The sequence below is a fragment of the Scyliorhinus canicula genome, chromosome 8 (assembly GCF_902713615.1).
Source record: "Scyliorhinus canicula chromosome 8, sScyCan1.1, whole genome shotgun sequence".
NCBI classification, from domain to species: Eukaryota; Metazoa; Chordata; class Chondrichthyes; order Carcharhiniformes; family Scyliorhinidae; genus Scyliorhinus; species Scyliorhinus canicula.
In genome coordinates this window covers 177,915,071-177,933,542 of record NC_052153.1, presented here as the reverse complement: position 1 = coordinate 177,933,542, position 18,472 = coordinate 177,915,071, and the positions used below count along the sequence as shown (strand labels likewise).

Here is an 18,472-nt window from a genome sequence, read left to right as displayed (position 1 = left end):
TGGTTCCACTCAAGCAGTGCCTCGAATTTGCAATTCTCATCCTCCTTTCAAATCTCTCCAATATCTTGCCTCTCCCTACCTCTGTCATCTCATCCAGCCCCACAACCCTCCAAGAGACCTGTGCTCCATTAATTCGGGCCTCGTGTGCATTCCCAATTTTAATTTTTTCACCTCTTGTGATTCCAGTTGTAGGGGCCCCAAGCTCGGAAATGTCCTACCTGCAACCCTCCGCCTCTCCAACTTATGTTCCTCTTTTTAAACACCTCCTAAGGCATAAGTCTTTGACCCAGTATGTGGTTGACTGATCTAATATCACCTCATGTGACTCTGTAAAATGCTCTTGTGATGCATCTTGGGATGCCTCATTACATCGAAGTGCTATCCAAAGAATCCCCACAGTACAGAAGGAGGCCATTCGGCCTATCGACTCTCCAAAAAAGCACCCTATCTATTTTGATTTGATTTTTTATTTGGTTGATTTATTACTGTCACATGTATTAGCATACAGTGAAAAGTGTTGTTTCTTGCATGCTGTACAAACAATGCATACCGTACATAGGGAAGGAAGGCGAGACTGCAGAATATAATATTATAGTTATAGCAAGGTCTACAGAAAAGATCAACTTAATACGAGATAGGTCCATTCAAAAGTCTGATGGCAGTAGGGAAGAAGCTGTTCTTGAGTCAGTTGGTACGTGACCTCAAACTTTGGTATCTTTTTCCTGAAGGAAGAAGGTGGAAGAGAGTATGTCCGGGTTGCGTGGGGTCTAGGCTCACTCCTCTGTTCTATCCCCATTACCCAACTTAACCTGCACATATTTGCACACTAAGGGGTAATTTAGCATGGCCAATCCACCTAATCTGCAGATTTTTGGACTGTGGGAGGAAACCGGAGCACCCGGAGGAAACCCACACAGACACAGGGGAGAAAGTGCAAACTCCAACAGCCCAAGGCTGGAATTGAACACGGGTCCTTGGTGCTGTGAGGCAGCAGTGCAAACATATGTGCCACTGTACCATAAATATAAGTTATTGTTGTTGTTCCCATTTTACACCTTCAGACAAAGTTGAATTTTAACCTCCCACTGTGGAATTTTTCAACTTTACAGGAGCACAAATCAGAGCAAAGCATTAGTTAAAATGACCTGTGAGTCACTGTCAAAAAGAGCAAGAGTTCAATGATGTAGATACTGTGCGACGCGTTTGTACAGTGTATTTAATGTGGTAAACATCCCAAAAGTAAACTTCCCAGGAGAGATTATCAGACACAACTTGATAACAAGCCACATGAGACCAAAAGCTGGGTAGGAAGTCCCACCCCAATCCGACTGACCGGCAGCTTCATTGGTCCTGGCAGATCAAAGTGCACATCAGTGGGTGTTGCTGCGACTGCAACGAGGAAACAGAAGAAGGCCAAATGGATCCCTGGAAATAGGTAAACCTGGAGCCTTGGACAGAAATAGTTTGGGCATTTAGGGAGGGGGACAGGGAGTGGGAGTGGTGGGTTTAAGACAACAGGCAGATAGGAATAAAGGGGAGGTGGGCTTCTATCAATCTTCAGGGCCGCCCTTTGAAGATTATTTTAAAATCGGGCTTCCCACTCCCGCCCACAGCAACCACGCGATGTTGTGGGCAGTGTATCATGAGAGTCAATTGGCTTGGTAAGCTTAATTTACCTTGATTATGTCATAAAATATGGTGGGCGAACTACCTATTTAGTTGTCCAGATATTATTGGGATGAGCTCAGGGATGAGTGGGAAGGTGATGGGGTAGGCACCTGCCCTATTTTATGTGCCCCACAGTGCCGCCACAGCCCTTGAGGAGACGAAGTCTCAACTCCACATTGAGGACACTGTCCATCATGTTGTATTGCCCTACCGTCGTGCTAAATTGGATAGGTTCAGAACAAATCTAGCAACTCACAACTGGGAATTCATGATGCGCTGTGGGCCATCAGCAGCAGCAGAATTGTATTACAGGGTGGCACGGTAACACAATGGTCAGCACTGTTGCTTCGCAGTGCCAGGGTCCCAGGTTCCATTCCTATTTGGGGCACTGTGTGTGTGTGGAGTCTGCCTGTTCTCCCCGTGTCTGGATGGGTTTCCTCCAGGTGCTCCAGTTTCCTCCCACAAGTCCCGAAAGACTTGGGGCGAGATTCTCCACAAATGCGGAGAATCGTAAAGGCTGCCGTGGGACAGGCCGTGATCCACTGCAGCCTTCACGTCCACTTCCGGGGCCGATTCTCCCCCCCCCCCCCGGGCGGGGCTAGGAGCGCGGCCCGTGCGTCACGGCGGCGTGGCCTTGACGACGGTCGTCAAGGCCGCATGCCAAGCGCACACCAGCTGACGCGGCCGATGACGTCAGCCACGCATGCGCAGGTTGGACAACGCCAACCCGCGCATGCGCAGTTGGCGTCTTTTCCCTCAGCTTCCCCGCAAGACGTGGCGGCTTGATCTTGCGGGGCGGCGGAGGGAAAAGATCCCGCGATCGGTGGGCACCGATTGCGGGCCTATGCCCCCCTTGGCACGGCCGTCGTACTGCCGTGCCAATCGGGCCCCCAGATGCCCCAAACGGGCATCTGGCACCCGTTTCACGACGGCAGCAAGCAGGTGTGTTTGCTGCCGTGTTGAAACAGGCGCTCGGCCTGGCCGCTCGGCCCATCAGCCTCGGAGAATCGCCGCTCGCCGTAAAAAACAGCGAGCAGCGATTCGTGGCGTGGGTCGGGCGTGGGGGGGGGGGTGGATAGCGGGAGGGCATTAAAAATGTCGGGAGGCCCTCCCGCTATTCTCCCACCCGGCGTGGGTGGGCGGAGAATCGTGCCCTTGGATATTCTGAATTCTCCCTCTATGTACCCAAACAGGTGCCGGAATGTGGTGACAAGGGGATTTTTACAGTAACTTCATTGCAGTGTTAATGTAAGCCTACTTGTGACACTGATAAAGATTATTAATTTATTCAGCCTCAATCTGTAACCTCATGACCCGGCATATCCCCTACTTTACCATTGGCACCAATCCAAGGGACCGACCCTGGTTCAATGAAGAGTGCAGGAGGCATGCCAGGAGAGGCCCCAGGCATACCGATAAATGATGTGTCATTCTGGTGAAGCTACAACACAGGACTTCTTACATGCCAAACAGCATAAGCAGCAAGTGTTAGGCAAAGGTAAGTGATCCCATAACCAAGAGATCAGATCTAAGCTCTGCAGTCCTGCCACATCCAGTCCTAAATGCTGGTGGACAATTAAGCAACTCATTGGAGGAGGAGGCTCTACAAATATCTCCAGCCTCAATGATGGAGGAGCCCAGTACATCCATGCAAAAGACAAGACTGAAGCATTCGCAATAACCTTCAGCCAGAGGTGCCGAGTGGATGACCCATCTCGATCTCCTCCAGAGGACCCAGCATCACAGATCTCAGTCTTCAGCCAATTTGATTCACCCCACATGCTATCAAGAAATGGTTTCACCGCATGTGCTATCAAGAAGTGTTAAAGGCACTGGATACTGCAAAGGCTATGGGCCCTGACAATATTCCGGCTATAGTACTGAAGACTTGTGCAACATAACTTGCCATGCCCTTAGCTGAGAAATGTGGAAAATTGCCCAGGTATGTCCTGTACAGAAAAAGCAGAGCAAATCCAACCCGGCCAATTACCGCCCCATCAGTCCACCCTCGATCATCAGAAAAGTGATGGAAGGGTCATCAACAGTGCTATCTAGCGGCACTTATTTTGCAATAACCTGCTCACTGACGCTCAGTTTGGGTTCCACCAGGGTCACTCAGCTCCTGGCCTTGTTGTGTACAGACTTGGTTGGCAGCACGGTGGCACAGTGAGTAGCACTGCTGCCTCACGCCGCCGAGGTCCCAGGTTCGATCCCGGCTCTGGGTTACTGTCCATGTGGAGTTTGCACATTCTCCCCGTGTTTGTGTGGGTTTCGCCCCCACAACCCAAAGGTGTGCAGGCTAGGTGGATTGACCATGCTAAATTGCCCCTTAATTGGAAAAAATGAATTGGGTAACCTAAATTTTTTTTTTTTTAAATTACAGCCTTGGTCAAACATGGACAAAAAAGCTGGACACCAGAGGTGAGGTAAGAGTGACTGTCCTTGACATTAAGGCAGAATTTTATCGAATATGGCATCAAGGAGCACTATCTATACTGGAGTCAATGGGAATCAGGGGAAAAACTCTCCGCTGGTTGGAGTCATTGCTAGCACAAGGGGAGATGGTTGTGTTGGCTGGAGGTCAGTCATCTCGGTCCTGGAAGATCACTGCAGGAGTTCCTCAGTGTAGTGTCCTAGGTCCAACCACCTTCAGCTGCTTCATCAATGGCCTTTCTTCCCAAATAAGGTCAGATATGGGATGTATGCGGATGACTGCACAATGTTCAGCGCCATTTGCGACTCCTCAGACACTGATGAAGTCCACGACAACATCCAGGCTTGGGCTCACAAGTGGCAAGTTATATTAGCACCGCACAAGTGCCAGGCGATTACCATCTCCAATAATAGAGAACCAAACCGTCGTCCCTTGATATTCAATGCCATTACCATCACTGAATCCCCACTATCAAAATCCTGCGGGTTGCCATTGACCAGAATCTGAACTGTACTAGCCATATAAATACTGTGGCTGCAAGAGCAGGTCAGAGGCTAGGAATCCTGAGGCAATTAACTCACCTCCTGACTCCCTAAAGCCTGTCCACCACCTGCAATGTTCAAGTCAGGAGTGTGATGGAACATTCTCCACGTGCCTGAATGTGTGCAGCTCCAATAACACTCAAGAAGCTCGACACCATCCAGGGCAAAGCAGACCGTTTGATTGCTCATCCTTCCACAAACATCCAAACCCTCCACCACCGACGACCAGTGGCAGCCATGTGTACTATCTACAAGATGCATTGCAGGAACTCACCAAGGCTCCTTAGGCAGCACCTTCCAAGCACACGACCACTACCATCTAGAAGGATAAGAGCAGCATATACCTGGGAACACCATCATCTGGAAGTTCCCCTCCAAGTCACTCACCATCCTGACTTGGAAATATATCGCCATTCCTTCACTGCCTTTGGGTCAAAATCCTGGATTTCCCTCCCTAACAGCAGAGTGGGTGTACCTACACCACCTGGGCGGTAGCAGTTCAAGAAGACAGATCGTCACCGCCTCCTCAGGGGCAGTTAGGAATGGGCAACAAATGCTCGCCTAGCCAGCGAAGCCCACATCCCAAAAAAATGATGTGGAGATGCCGGTGTTGGATTGGGGTGAGCACAGTAAGAAGTCTTACAACACCAGGTTAAAGTCCAACAGGTTTGTTTCAAACACTAGCTTTTGGAGCACTGCTTCTTCCTCAGGTGAATTCACCTGTGCCCAAAAAATGAATAAAGAAAAGTTCACTGATCTTGTTGAACAAACCAGTCAACTCAGGGATGAGGAACTTCAGATATGAAGATAGATTGGAGAAGTTAGGACTGTTTTCCATTGAGCAAAGAGATTGAGAGGAGATTTGATGAGCTAGTTCGTAAGTTCATAAGACATAGGAGCAGAATTAGGCCATTCGGCCATCGAGTCTGCTCCACCATTTGATCATGGTTGAGATGTTCCTCATCTGTTACCTACAATGTTACAGACCAAGAGCTAGATTGCAAAATCAGTCAAAGCATCTCCTCGCTAGAATAAATGAACTAGGAGCAGGAGTAGGCAATATCGCCTCCCGAGCCTAAATAGCTTCAATGTGATCATGGCTGATCCCATCATGGCCTCAAATCTGTCTAACTCCTTCTTAAATTTACTCACTGTCCCTGCATCCACCGCACTCTGGGGTAGCGAATTCCACAGATTCACAATCCTTTGGGAGAAGTAGCTATTTCTCAAATCTGTTTGAATTTGCTACCTCTTATTCTTAGGTTATGACCTCTCGTTTTAGAATGCCCCACAAGAGGAAGCATCTGCTCCACGTCTACTTTATCCATACCTTTCAGCATCTTGTATATCTCAATTTGATCTCCCTTAGAGATAGAGGTATAACAAGTCATGAAGGGTCTGGATAGCGTAGATAGGGAGAATCTGCTTCCACTCACAAAAAGAATGAGAATGAAATAGCACATTTTAAAACTAATTAGTAAAAGAAGCAAAAGTGATACGAGGAGAAACATTTTTATGCAGTAAGCGGTTCGGGTTTGGAATGCTCGGCTTGAGAGTGTGGTGGAGGCTGGTACACTTGAAGAATTCAAAAGGGAATTAGCCTGTTATTTGAAAAGGAAAGGTGTGCTGGATTTAAGTAGTGTCGCCATGTCCTCGATGACCATAGGCTGTTTTTCCCTTTGAGGGGAAAAACTGACTGATGGTCATTTAGCCTGAAGTTCACCACACCTCAAGCAAGAGGCAACATCAAGAAAGTTGGGCTTTCATGAATAACCTCAGCCACTATCGGAATTGAACCAGCGCTGCTGGCCTTGCTCTGCTTCACAAACCAGCTGCCCAGCCAACTGAGCTAAACCGTCCCCCTCATGCAGGATTATGGGAGAAAGGCAGGAAAATTGAATGAGGCAAGTTGTTCATTTGGAGAGCTGGTTCAGACACCACGGGCCAAATGGCCTCCTTCGGTGCCGCAACAATTCTGTAATTTTGTGATATTGTAATTCTGCTATGCCATCTCCTTGACGCATTCCACGAGAATCAATTGAGGAACTCTTCCATTTCTCACAATTTTAAAATTCCATCCAAAGAATTCCATGCTCATCCGGAATGTTGCCACATCCTTTAAATGTTCCAATTGACCTTTTGCATATTTCCGTTCTAGCTGTTTGCATTTTCTTTTGGTATGTGTCCATACATTTCCACAGGAGTTGCCCACAATCATCTGGCATCATCTCATAAATTCTTCGGACACTTTCATATTGAGGCAATAAAAGGAAATGAATTGAATCTGAAAGAAGAGCTGTATTGCTTTCTGTGTGCATTGGCTTCTGATCTACCAGCTCCTGGACTTTTAGGCTCTTATTTTTCTTTCCTCCTTCCTACCTTTGCAACCTCCTCCGTATCTGCAAACCCTCCAGTTCTAGCCTCCTGAGCAACCATAATTTTCATTGTTCCATCTCTTTCAGCAGCCAAAGCGCTAAGCTCCAGAATTTTCTGCCTGAACCGCCCAACTACTACATCTCTCTCCTTCTTTAAGACTTTACGTAAAACCTACCTCCTTCTCCAAGGTTTGGTCACCTGTCCTAATGTCTCCTCACGTATCAGTATCAAAATGTATTTGGTAATGCTCCTTTGAAATGCCCTGGACAGTTTTGCTATAATGAAGGTATTATATAATTGCAAGTTGTTGTTCTTCATGGAGATTTTCCTTCTCATTTATTATCCAAAATTCAATCGATTGTTTTCTCTCTCTCGGCTTTCGAGGCTCAGTGCAGTTTAATTCTCAGTTACGAGGAAGAGCAGGTTATCCATGCCCAGATCCCTGATAGATATGTACAACTGGCATTTGGCAAAGCATCTGACTTTCACTTCCTCCCTGTTGGCAACTGCATTTCCCCATGCTTGACACCTTCTCCTCTTGACATAGAGGTCTGTGAAGACACTTCTTATTTCAGGAACTCTTGGTGTGAACTCCTGCTTTACCATATCATAGCACAGTGGCTTCGAGCACAGACACAGAATCCTGATCAGTTCTCGTTTATCTTACTGCTGAGGGACATGAAATTTTATAATGTTGCAAAAATGTTTCTTTAACTTAAGGGTAATATGGAGCAGGTTATTACTCTTGTACTCTCAGGGCAGCACGGTAGCATAGTGGTTAGCACAATTGCTTCATAGCTCCAGGGTCCCAGGTTCGATTCCTGGCTTCAGTCACACGACTGTGCGCAATTCTGGCCGCCTCACTATCGGAAGGAGGTAATTGCACTGGAGAGAGTGCATGGAGATCTACCAGGATGTTACTTGGAATGGAGCATTTGAGCTATTCAAAGAGGCTGGATAGGCTCGGGTTATTTTCTTTAGAGCAGAGAAGACTGAGGGAGGACCTGATTGACGTGTATAAGATTATGAGGAGTAGGACAGAGTGGATAAGACATAGCTGGTCACCTTAGTTGAAGGGTCAGTAACGAAGGGGCCTAATTTTAAGGTAAGGAGGCAGGAGGTTTAGCAGAGATTTGAGGAAAGGAATTTTCACCGAGAAAGTGATGGGAGTCTGCAATGCACTGCCTGGGAGGGTGGTAGAGGTTGGAAGCTTTACAACCTTTAAAAGTACGTGGATGAGCCCTTGAAATGTCATAGCATTTAAGGCTATGGATCAAGTGCTGAAAAGTGAGATTAGTGCAGGTTTAGTGTAGTTTGACAGTGCAGACTCGATGGACTGAAGGGCCTCTTCTGTATTCTATGACTCAAGAAAAGAATCACTGGAATCGCAATCCCAAAGTGGTGAAATCCCACAAGGCTTCTACCATCTTCTTTAGGTGGATTGGCCATGATAAATTGCCTTTAGTGTCCAAAATTGCCCTTAGTGTTGGGTGGGGTTACTGGGTTATAGGGATGGGGTGGGGGTATGGACCTTGGGTAGGGTGCTCTTTCCAAGAGCCGGTGCAGACTCGATGGGCCGAATGGCCTCCTTCTGCACTGTAAATTCTATGAAATTCTATGATAACCATGGTTTTATTGGATTCAGCCATTTTCAGGAGTTTGCTTTGTAAGAGGTGGAACCCCCTTCTCCTCTTGGAGGAAGATACCAAGGGGCCGAACTAAAAGGCAGGGGCTCCTTACCCATGCCTTTCTGTTCCTCTGTTTCAGTCGGAAAATGGCATAGGAGTTAATGCTGGTAGTGGGTTGAGGCACGCTGACCTCTGAGAGGATGAAAGTGGGTTCCAGCAGAAGAAACAAAGGTAAGGATCTGCCCCTTTAAGTAGCGATCCAAGGAGACAATGGCCAGGGTTGAGTGGAGATATGGAGGAAGGTGTGGGCAACCTTACCTCCTTCACCCACGGATGGTCCAGCACTAGAATTTCCAAAACATTTGGGCATCATGAGTGCTGAATACGCATTTCCCAAAATGAGGTGCCCTGCTGTTAACCCAGAAAATTCCAGTTGAGTCAACAGCCACAAATTATTCACGACCCAATATTTTTAAATTCACTTAAGGGAGGAATTGGCCGAGCTGTGAGGCCATGAAAGGCACTATAAAAAGGAAAGTTATTTATTTATTTCGATTCCACTTGCCTGGTTAAAGCCCCTTTTATCTTTCAAAATTGTCTATTTACCCTGGCTCATTCAATCATGGAACAAAGAACAAAGAACAATACAACACAGGACCAGGGCCTTTGGCCCTTAAGCCTGTGCCAATCACATGTCCTATCTAGACCAACCGCCTGTATCCTTCTATACGCTTTCTGTCCACATGTCTACCTAGATAAGTCTTAAAGATCACTAACGTATCTGCCTCAACCACCTCACTTGGCGGTGCATTCCAGGCTACCACCACGCTCTGTGAAATAAACTTTCCTCGCACATCTCCACTGAAAATTTCCCTCCTCACCTTGAACTTGTGCCCCCTTGTAATTGTGATTTCTGCCCAGGGAAAAAGTCTCCAACTGTTCACTCTATCTATACCCCTTATAATTTTATAAACTTCTATCAGGTCGCCTGTTTTTCCAGGAGAACAATCCCACTTTAGAACATAGAACATAGAACAGTACAGGCCCTTTGCCCCATGATGTTGTGCTGACCATTTATCCTAATCTAAGATCAACCTAACCTACACCCCTTCTATTTACTGCTGTCCGTGTGCCTGTCCAAGAGTCACTGAAATGTCCCTAATGACTCTGACTCCACCATCTCCGCTGGCAGCGCATTTCACGCACCCTCCACTCTCTGTGTAAAGAATCTACCTCTGACATCTCCCCTATACCTTCCTATAATCACCTTAAAATTATGTCCCCTCCTGACAGCCATTTCTACCCTGGCGAAAAGTCTCTGGCTAGCCACTCTATCCATGCCTCTCATCACCTTGTGCACCTCTATTAAGTCCCCTCTCTTCCTTCTTCGCTCCAGTGAGAAAAACCAGAGCTCCGTCAACCTTTCTTCATAAAACATGCCCTGCAGTCCAGGCAGCATCCTGGCAAATCTCCTCTGCACCCTTTTATTCAATCCCTGCTCATAGCTAATACCCTCCAAATCAGGCAACATCCTGGTAAACCTTTTCTGTACTCTCTCGAAAGCCTCCACGTCCTTCAGGTAATGTGGTGACTAGATTTGGACACAGTATTCCAAATGTGGCCAAACCAACATTTTATATAACTGTAGCATTATTTGTGAACTTTTACACTCAATGGCCCTGTCTGATGAAGGCAAGCATGCCTATGCTTTCTTTACCACCATTCCGTGGACCTGCACGCCCAGATCTCTCTGTCTGTCTATGCTCCTGCTGGTTCTGACATTTATTTTATAGTTCCCACCTGAATTGGATCTAACAAAATGCATCACCTCACATTTGTCCGGGTTAAATTCCATCTGACATTTCTCCGCCCAATTTTGCAGCCTATCAATATACTGTTGTATTCTCTGACAATATTCATCACTATCCGTAACTCCAGCAATCTTAGTTTCATCTGCAACCTTGCTAATCAGACCATCTACGTTTTCTTCCAAGTCATTTATATATAATACAAACAGCAGAGGTCCCAGTACCAATCCCAATGGAATATCACCACACCTCCATTCGGAAAAACACCCTTCCACTGCTACCCTCTGTCTTCTATGGCCAAGTTACATGATGGATGAATCCATCTAACTAGTTCACCCCTGAACCCGTGTGATTTAATCTTTTGCCATGAGGGACCTTGTCAAATGCTTTACTAAAGTCCATGTTGACAACATCCACAGCCCTTCCCTCGTCAATCATTTTTGTCACCTCCTCAAAAAACTCAATTAAATTAGTGAGACGTGACCTCCCTTGTACAAAATCATGCTGTCTGTCCCTACCATACTGTCTATCATACAGGACCCAAGAAGACCATTCAGCCCATCATGCTGGCTCTTTCAAAGAGCTATTTAATCAATCCCTGCCTCCTTGCTCTTTCTTCATTAACCCTGCCATTCTTTTTCTCCGCCACATATCTATCCATTTTGTTTTTGAAAGTTTACTATTTCACCTGATTCCACCATCATTTCAGCTGGCGCATTCTACTTCATAACAGAATGTTTGTTTTCAAATATTTATTTCCTCAAATGATTGTTCCAAAATGAGTTGATCCTCAACTGCATGAAATTGGCCTTTTAGTCCCATTAGACGTACCTCACTGGAAATCGGTCACCACCCACAAAGGACCATAGCCATCTCCCTCTCTCCATGAAAGAGAGACGGTTGGTTAGATATAAGCTTGGGGGGAACCACTCTTCAAGTGAGAAAGCAGGCCTCCATGTACTACCATATTCAACCATGCCATTCTTCACGAAACACTGGCCACACAGCTAACTGAGCGAAGTGACCTCCTCATTTACTTCACTAGGCCATGTGGTTCAGAGTTGAACGTCCACTCAAGCATTCATCAATAGCACTCTTCACCTGGTTGCGAGGAGGCACATGGCCGTGACCCAGCAATAGTGACGCTCCCTCTGCTTCTCTCCTTCCCTCACCTCCCCTCCCCGAGCATTGAGATGTCTTACCTCTGTTCAACGCCTTTCCCAATGCTGCACAGCTATGATCAAGAACTTAAGACGGAGGGGAGATGTGGAGATCAAACCTGTGTCCACCACTGCTGTGCCATCTCAGAGGAAAACTTAATTTTCACCTTGAGATACGATGAAAATTAATTGCTATTTTAGACAAAAATATTCAGTAACACCATAAGGTTTGCGGAACATTCAAATCAGTTTCTGGGATTGCCGGAGATGAGACTAAAATATCACTCTAGGTCCACCAAACATTTGACCAGCTGTTGTAATCTCAGAGAGATCTAATTGAAGCATTAACATTCTGGGAATAGCCCAATGATGTGAAAGGTTGTTCTGTTTATATACGTATACGATTCAGTCACTCAGGTTAACTGATTACAGAAATGAATTGTGAGACACCTTATTGCTTATTGATTGAAAGAAAATTTAAAATGGCTATTTGTTGAAAGCTTTAGACCCTTTTCACCTTAGGACGCTACCTACAGACAACAGATTAAATCCTCTTTTATGGCCCTACTGGCTGATAAATCTCAAGTTTGAGATTTCCAGCTTTTTTCCCGCGACCCCTCCAAATTCCATTAGCCGTTAACCTCAGTTCTTATAATATTGTTTCATTTTCCCACTAATTAAAAAAAAAAATCGAATGTAAATCACTGTGACCAGTAGAGTGTAAACACTTCTCCCCGTTAGATCTCAGAATGTGCCAGATGAAGTCATTCGAAGCACATATGTTGAGGTGGCAGCTGTGCTTCTTAAATTTACTGGTGATACAGAACAGTAACATAGGTCAAGATAATAAATGCGTTTCCATCGAGGCAATTTTTTTTCATGGGTCACTTCTAATGAGTGAGCATGGCAATTGTTGGCAGTATCAGGATAAACGATTGATCAGAAGATCCAATTGCATCATGAAAATCAGCATCACGTGAAGTAAAACACATATATGTTTTAAATAAAGCGACTGTAACAGTTATAGTATCCCACATTATTAGGTATAATGACTCAAAATGGCAGCTATGTTGAGGTTAGAAGCATTTGTTACTATCATTCTGGTCCCTATTGCAATTCCTCTCAACTTACGCATTAAACAAGGCCTTACACTGAACACAGGACAGAGTACAGCCAGTCCTTCACCCCAAGGCAAATGAGCAATTAGGAAGACAGAAGTTGGATGCCAAATTTAGAGTACAGACTTGAAGATCCAGCGCACAGAGGAGGAGAAAAAAAGCAGCCAGGCCACTAATTGACGGCCAGCATTCAACAGTATAAAGAGACTGGTGACGGTGCCCAGAATAAAGCTCTTGTGCAGTATGTTCATTAAACAACAAGCATTCCTTTGCCAAATGCTTTTGTCTCCTTTCAAGAGCCCCAGCATTTTCACAACATGCTTTCTTATTCTAAACAAATCAGACCTTCAAACTGGTGACACAGAGATCTGTACATAATCACTGGGGGAATATATAAAATATAGATAAGGTGACATTGAGATTTAGAGAAAACTTTTTCAAGAGATAAATTAAAATATCACACATATATAAATAAATCATAAGTATTGTACATATATATATCTATAGTGTCTCACTTTGTAGGTTCACTCTGTCACGTCAAACTAATAAGATAATAAGAACTTATTTTCATTTGAATTTAGACACTCATGATGTGCTCAGACAGGCATAAGGGAGCATGAAGTAGATTCAAGCTAACAAAGGCAATTCTCGTGGACAGTCTAAATAAGATCCACCCAGCATAAATATTTCAAACAACTCTGTATCATGTTTAAATCAGAATCCTTGCAGTCATAAATCTGCATAAAGAGATGCAAACATACACACACACATACGCACACATATGTCGCCACATACATGCATAAACACACACATATACACTCGCCCACATATGTATCGACACAGATAGATAGATAGATATAGATAGATAAATAGATAGATAGATAAATAGATAAATAGATAGATAGATAGATAGATAAATAGATAGATAGATAGATAAACATAACAGTTTCACAGATATAAAGCAGCTTTTGAAAGAAACACAGAACAGACAAAATCACAGGATCCAACTAATAACACATATTAACTTCTACATTTGCCATGCATCAGAGCCAAATAAGATCAACAGGAAAAAATAATCATGCTTTTTAATATATTTGCTTTAACCACTACCTTTCTGTGTTTGTCCTTCTTCCATATTCTCTTCCATTGCTGTCTGCTGTCAGTCCGAGATACTGCACACAATTAAACAAAAGCTTCAATTAGGAGCTGAGGAAGAGAGAGAAAATAAATTTCCTCTGGTTCTTCCTTCTAGCTGCGACTTGGGGAAGTCCTCAGAGGTTTGTCTCCTACTCTCTCGCTCCCCTCTTTGCCTTGAGATTGCTTGTCAAGTGTAATTTCATTCAAATTACTCTTCCGTGAAGATTATCAATTTTTCTCTTGAATACTACCCATTGTGTAGCACTGTAAGCATGTATTGTGCTGACTGAGCTCGCTGAATTCAGGCACAACTTTGAATTAATTGTGCTTTCCTCTTCAGATTGATTTGCTCCTGCGGAAAAAATTGATTTCAGCAAATTGTGTTTTGTGCAGGATTTTGGTGACTTAGATGATGGGGAGGCTTTTCAGCACAGAACATTTCTGGAAGGGGTGTGCCATTAACATGAGAAAAGACCACCAACCCATCTCCCCCTCCTTCTGTAGTGGGAAAGCCCAGTTGCCTGTGGGCTTTTGTGCTGTTCATTCTCAACATGAGAAACACAGTGTGTGTGTGCGTGTGTGTGCGTGCCTGTATGACCATTTTTCTAAAAATGAAGACAAAACTTGAATTTAAAAAAATAAGCTATTAACTTGATCTGTTTGCAATTTGATATCCGCTGCAAGTGTCAAGTAATCCGGATCTCCATTGACAAGCTTATGAACCTCTCTAAATTGAACATCATCAGTCTGTCAACACCATCACTGGATTTAAATAACTATTGCCTATTGCCAGTCAGGTCAGGGGGTAACCCCATTTGTATGCAGTGTTTGTTAAATGAACAGAACCGGCACATCCCCACTGATTAGGGTATTACAACAGCGCATTTTAACACCATAAAATGGAGACGAGGTTAAGATTACACTTCCACTGAATACCCACTTGCACACGGGTTGAATTTTCCCCACAATACCAAACAAATTCTGCCAGATTTCTGCGGGCTGTTTCGAAAGCATATTATGCAAATTTCACCGTGGGGTGCCTAATCATTCGGGGATCATTCTGCCGTCTGCTTTCGAATGCAAATGATATGGTACAATCTGGAAATAGATTAACAATTTTACCCTCTCGCCTATGGAGGGAGGCGATAGGTGGTAAATGGGATCAGCACTTTGAGTCGAAACAGCGGTCGTTTCTGTTTTTTTCCGATAATCAAGTCAGCACTGCAGAGGGTGTGTGTTTTGAACATTCTTTAGATAAGTCGTAATACAGGGTTAAAAAAATATGATGTGCAAAGCATGTGGGCACTTGGAAAAGTGTTGATTATTAAGGGGTAAGGATAGCTGCAATTAACCGTTTCAAGTGTTTCCAAGCAAGCAACCCTTTGGAAAGATTGACATCCCCTGCATCCCCACCACCCCCCCCAAAAAAAATTCCAACGTCGGCAACGTGCAAAGTAAAACGTTGCTATCAGTGCAGGACACTCGCTTCCAATTGTTTCCAGCACCAAAATCAGAATTGTAACCCGTCAAACAGCTTCAGGATGACACAGGAATCTGATAACAGAAGGATTGATAGCTCTGGCTTTGCATTCCAGGTTGCACCCACTGGCAGAACCACCCCCCCCCCCCCCCCCCCCCCCCCCCCCCCCTCTTGCCCATTGGCATTGGGCAGTTCAGTTTGAAAGCCGAAGGTTGAATGAGTGCAAGCTTAGAACCAATAGTGCGAGAGTGACGAGAGGTCAAACAGATCAGTTTGGATAAACTATTCTGATCAGTATTTTTTTGCAGTTCTGCACAGTCCAACCCATTTCCATCCGCCTCGATAAGATATCCAAATCAACAAATAGTGGCTTGTCCACATTAAAGGCAACAGCAAATCGTTCAACGGGAAGTCCCATTAATGGAATCGCAGAATTGTTATGGCGCAGAAGGAGGCCATTTGGCCCATCATGCCGGTACCGGCTCTCCAGAGGGTTATGGCTTAGTGCCATTCCCTGATATTTTTCCGTATACCGCTGCATTGGAAAGGGACCCCTCCAAGTCACTCACCATCCTGACCTGGAAATATATCGCTGTCCCTTCATTGTCACTGGGGAATAATCCTGGGACCCCCTCCCTAAGAGCACTGTGGGTGTACCTACACCTCAGGGACGACAGAGGTGCAGGAAGGCAACTCACCACCACCACCTTCTGAAGGGCAACTAGGGATGGGCAATAAATACTGGCCTAACTAGCGACGCCCACATCCCATAAACCCATTTTTAAAAATCCTCCTCGGCGCTTGAAAAACTGAGAAATTGGATAAATTTTGGAATCTGAAATATAAATATATTTACAAATAAATGATATAAATTGTATTATTACATTGTGAAAATAAAATTATAGAATTCCAACACACTGTGCACTCCACCGGGTACTTCCAATGTGCTTCTCTCTGTGTCATGCACCCTATCATGCTGGTTTAGCTCAGTAGGCTAGACAGCTCGTTTGTAATGCAGAACAAGACCAGAAGCGCTGGTTCAATTCCCGTACCAGCTTACCCGACCAGGCACCGGAATGTGGCAACTAGGGTCTTTTCACAGTGACTCCACACTTATGACAATAAAAGGTTAGTATTCTCAAAGATTTTCACTGCATTGTTTCTGCACTGTACACTCCATCAGGGACACCCAACAGCTAAATTAGGCTCTATGGTGCTGCTGGCTTCAGTATTATGAAAGATGACAGATGAGAAGGTGTTGAGGGGGAATGCTCCCAATTACTTCCAGCATTGTGCGTAGTTTGTTTGGACAGGCAATTGTGTGACCTGTGCCACATGCATGAGCTGTAAGTACAGCGGGCAGATTGTGATGTCAGTTAGCGTCTAACATTTATTTGGCACCCAGTCTGCCATTTTAGACCTCAACTGTTGTGGTGATTGTCCCTTTAAGGGCAACACAGCAGAGTAAGAGTCACATGGCCTCAGTGACCAATCAGGACTCTGGGTGTGGAATCACCCCATGATGGGAAAGGCTCCGAGGGAGAGACATATTTGGAGATAGCTACAGCCTTGCGGCTGCTGTATAATTCTTATTAATAAATACCTTTTGTGCTCACTGTGAAAGTGCATCTTTACAACTGTTCATACAATCATAGAATCTCTACAGTGCAGCAGCAGGCCAGTTAGCTCATTGAGTCCTCACTGATCCTCTGAAAGAGCACCGGACCTAGGGGAAAGCCCTCACCTACCACCGGAACCCAGTAAGCCCACCGAACCATTTTCAACACTGAGGGGCAATTTAGCATGGCCAATCCACCTAACCTACACATCATGGGACTGTGGGTGGGAAGCGGAGCACCCGAAGGAAACTCCACACAGACAGTCACCCATGGCCAGAATTGAAATGGACTTTCTTTTGTTGCTGCAGCATTGGTAGACATTTTGTGTAGTGTGTTGTTGGTGGTGTTGACCCAAGTTTTCCCTCCCAATCAGAAGGGAATGAAGATGGATCTTTAGAAGAAAAGGCTCTGACAGTCATAACATCTATAGTTGCAGGAGCCCATTTAGTCAGTTGGCTGGACGGCTGGTTCTAAATGTAGAGCGACGCCAACAGAGCGGGTTCAATACCCGGACCAACACGGTGATGACCAACACGAGGGGACATAGCTTTAAATTGAGGGGTGGTAGATATAGGACAATTTCTTTACTCAGAGAGTAGTAGGGGTGTGGAACGCCCTGCCTGCAACAGTAGTAGACTCGCCAACTTTAAGGGCATTTAAGTGGTCACTGGATAGACATATGGATGAAAATGGAATAGTGTAGGTCGATAGGCTTCAGTTGGTTTCACAGGACGGCGCAACATCGAGGGCCGAAGGGCCCGTACTGCGCTGTAATGTTCTATGTAATGTTCTATGTTCTAACTGAGGTTATTCCTGAAGACGCTGCCTTCTCAACCTTGCCCCTTGCCTGAGGTGTGGTGACCCTCAGGTTAAATCACCACCAGTCAGCTCTCCCCCCTCAAAGATGAAAGCAGCCTATGGTCACCTGGGACTATGGCGACTTCACTTTTTGCTGAGGCTGCAGCGTGACAGGGAGATGGAATGGAGATGATAGAGAGGACAAACTGTTCACAGGTAGAGGAAGAGAAGGCTTCTCGACAGAAAGCCCTAGCCACCTCGGATTTTTAGTCAGCAACCCCCCCCTGTGCCCACCTCATCCAGGAACAATGTTGGAGATGGCTAAAGTTCACCAAGGAGATGGTCACTAAGCTGTGCCACTTCTTTGAACAGTTCATGCAGCCACAAAGCAGGGGGAAGAGAAATGCCCAAGGGTTGTCAGTGTCTATGTCAGTGGATCCTGCCAGGCTGGAGCTTGCAACATTGCCAACAGTTCTCAGTTCTTCATATATCATTGAATCAGGAAGGTCACGGAGGCCCTGGACACAAGGAAAAGCTACTTCAAAACCTTACCTTGAAATAGATAGAAACAGGGTGAGTTGCCACTTGGCATTGCTCGGGTAGCAGGATTTCCAGTGGTACAGGCAGCCATTGACTGCACGCACATAGATCTGCGGCTGTGACATCCACCAAGGCTATTTGCCAGCACTGCAAAGGGTTTCACT

The 18,472-nt window shown here is 45.3% G+C and overlaps 1 protein-coding gene across 1 annotated transcript in view; it reads right to left on the bottom strand.

Annotated features, from left to right (window-relative positions):
• The window catches only part of LOC119970709 (proteolipid protein DM beta), a 268,190-nt gene extending 253,864 nt beyond the window's left edge, over nucleotides 1–14,326 (bottom strand). Inside the window, exon 1 of the mRNA XM_038805768.1 lies at nucleotides 13,845–14,326. Within this exon, the coding sequence (XP_038661696.1) occupies nucleotides 13,845–13,881 (37 nt within the window). The 5' untranslated portion in view covers nucleotides 13,882–14,326. The remainder of the gene's footprint in view (nucleotides 1–13,844) is intronic.
• Between the last annotated feature and the right edge of the window lie 4,146 nt (nucleotides 14,327–18,472).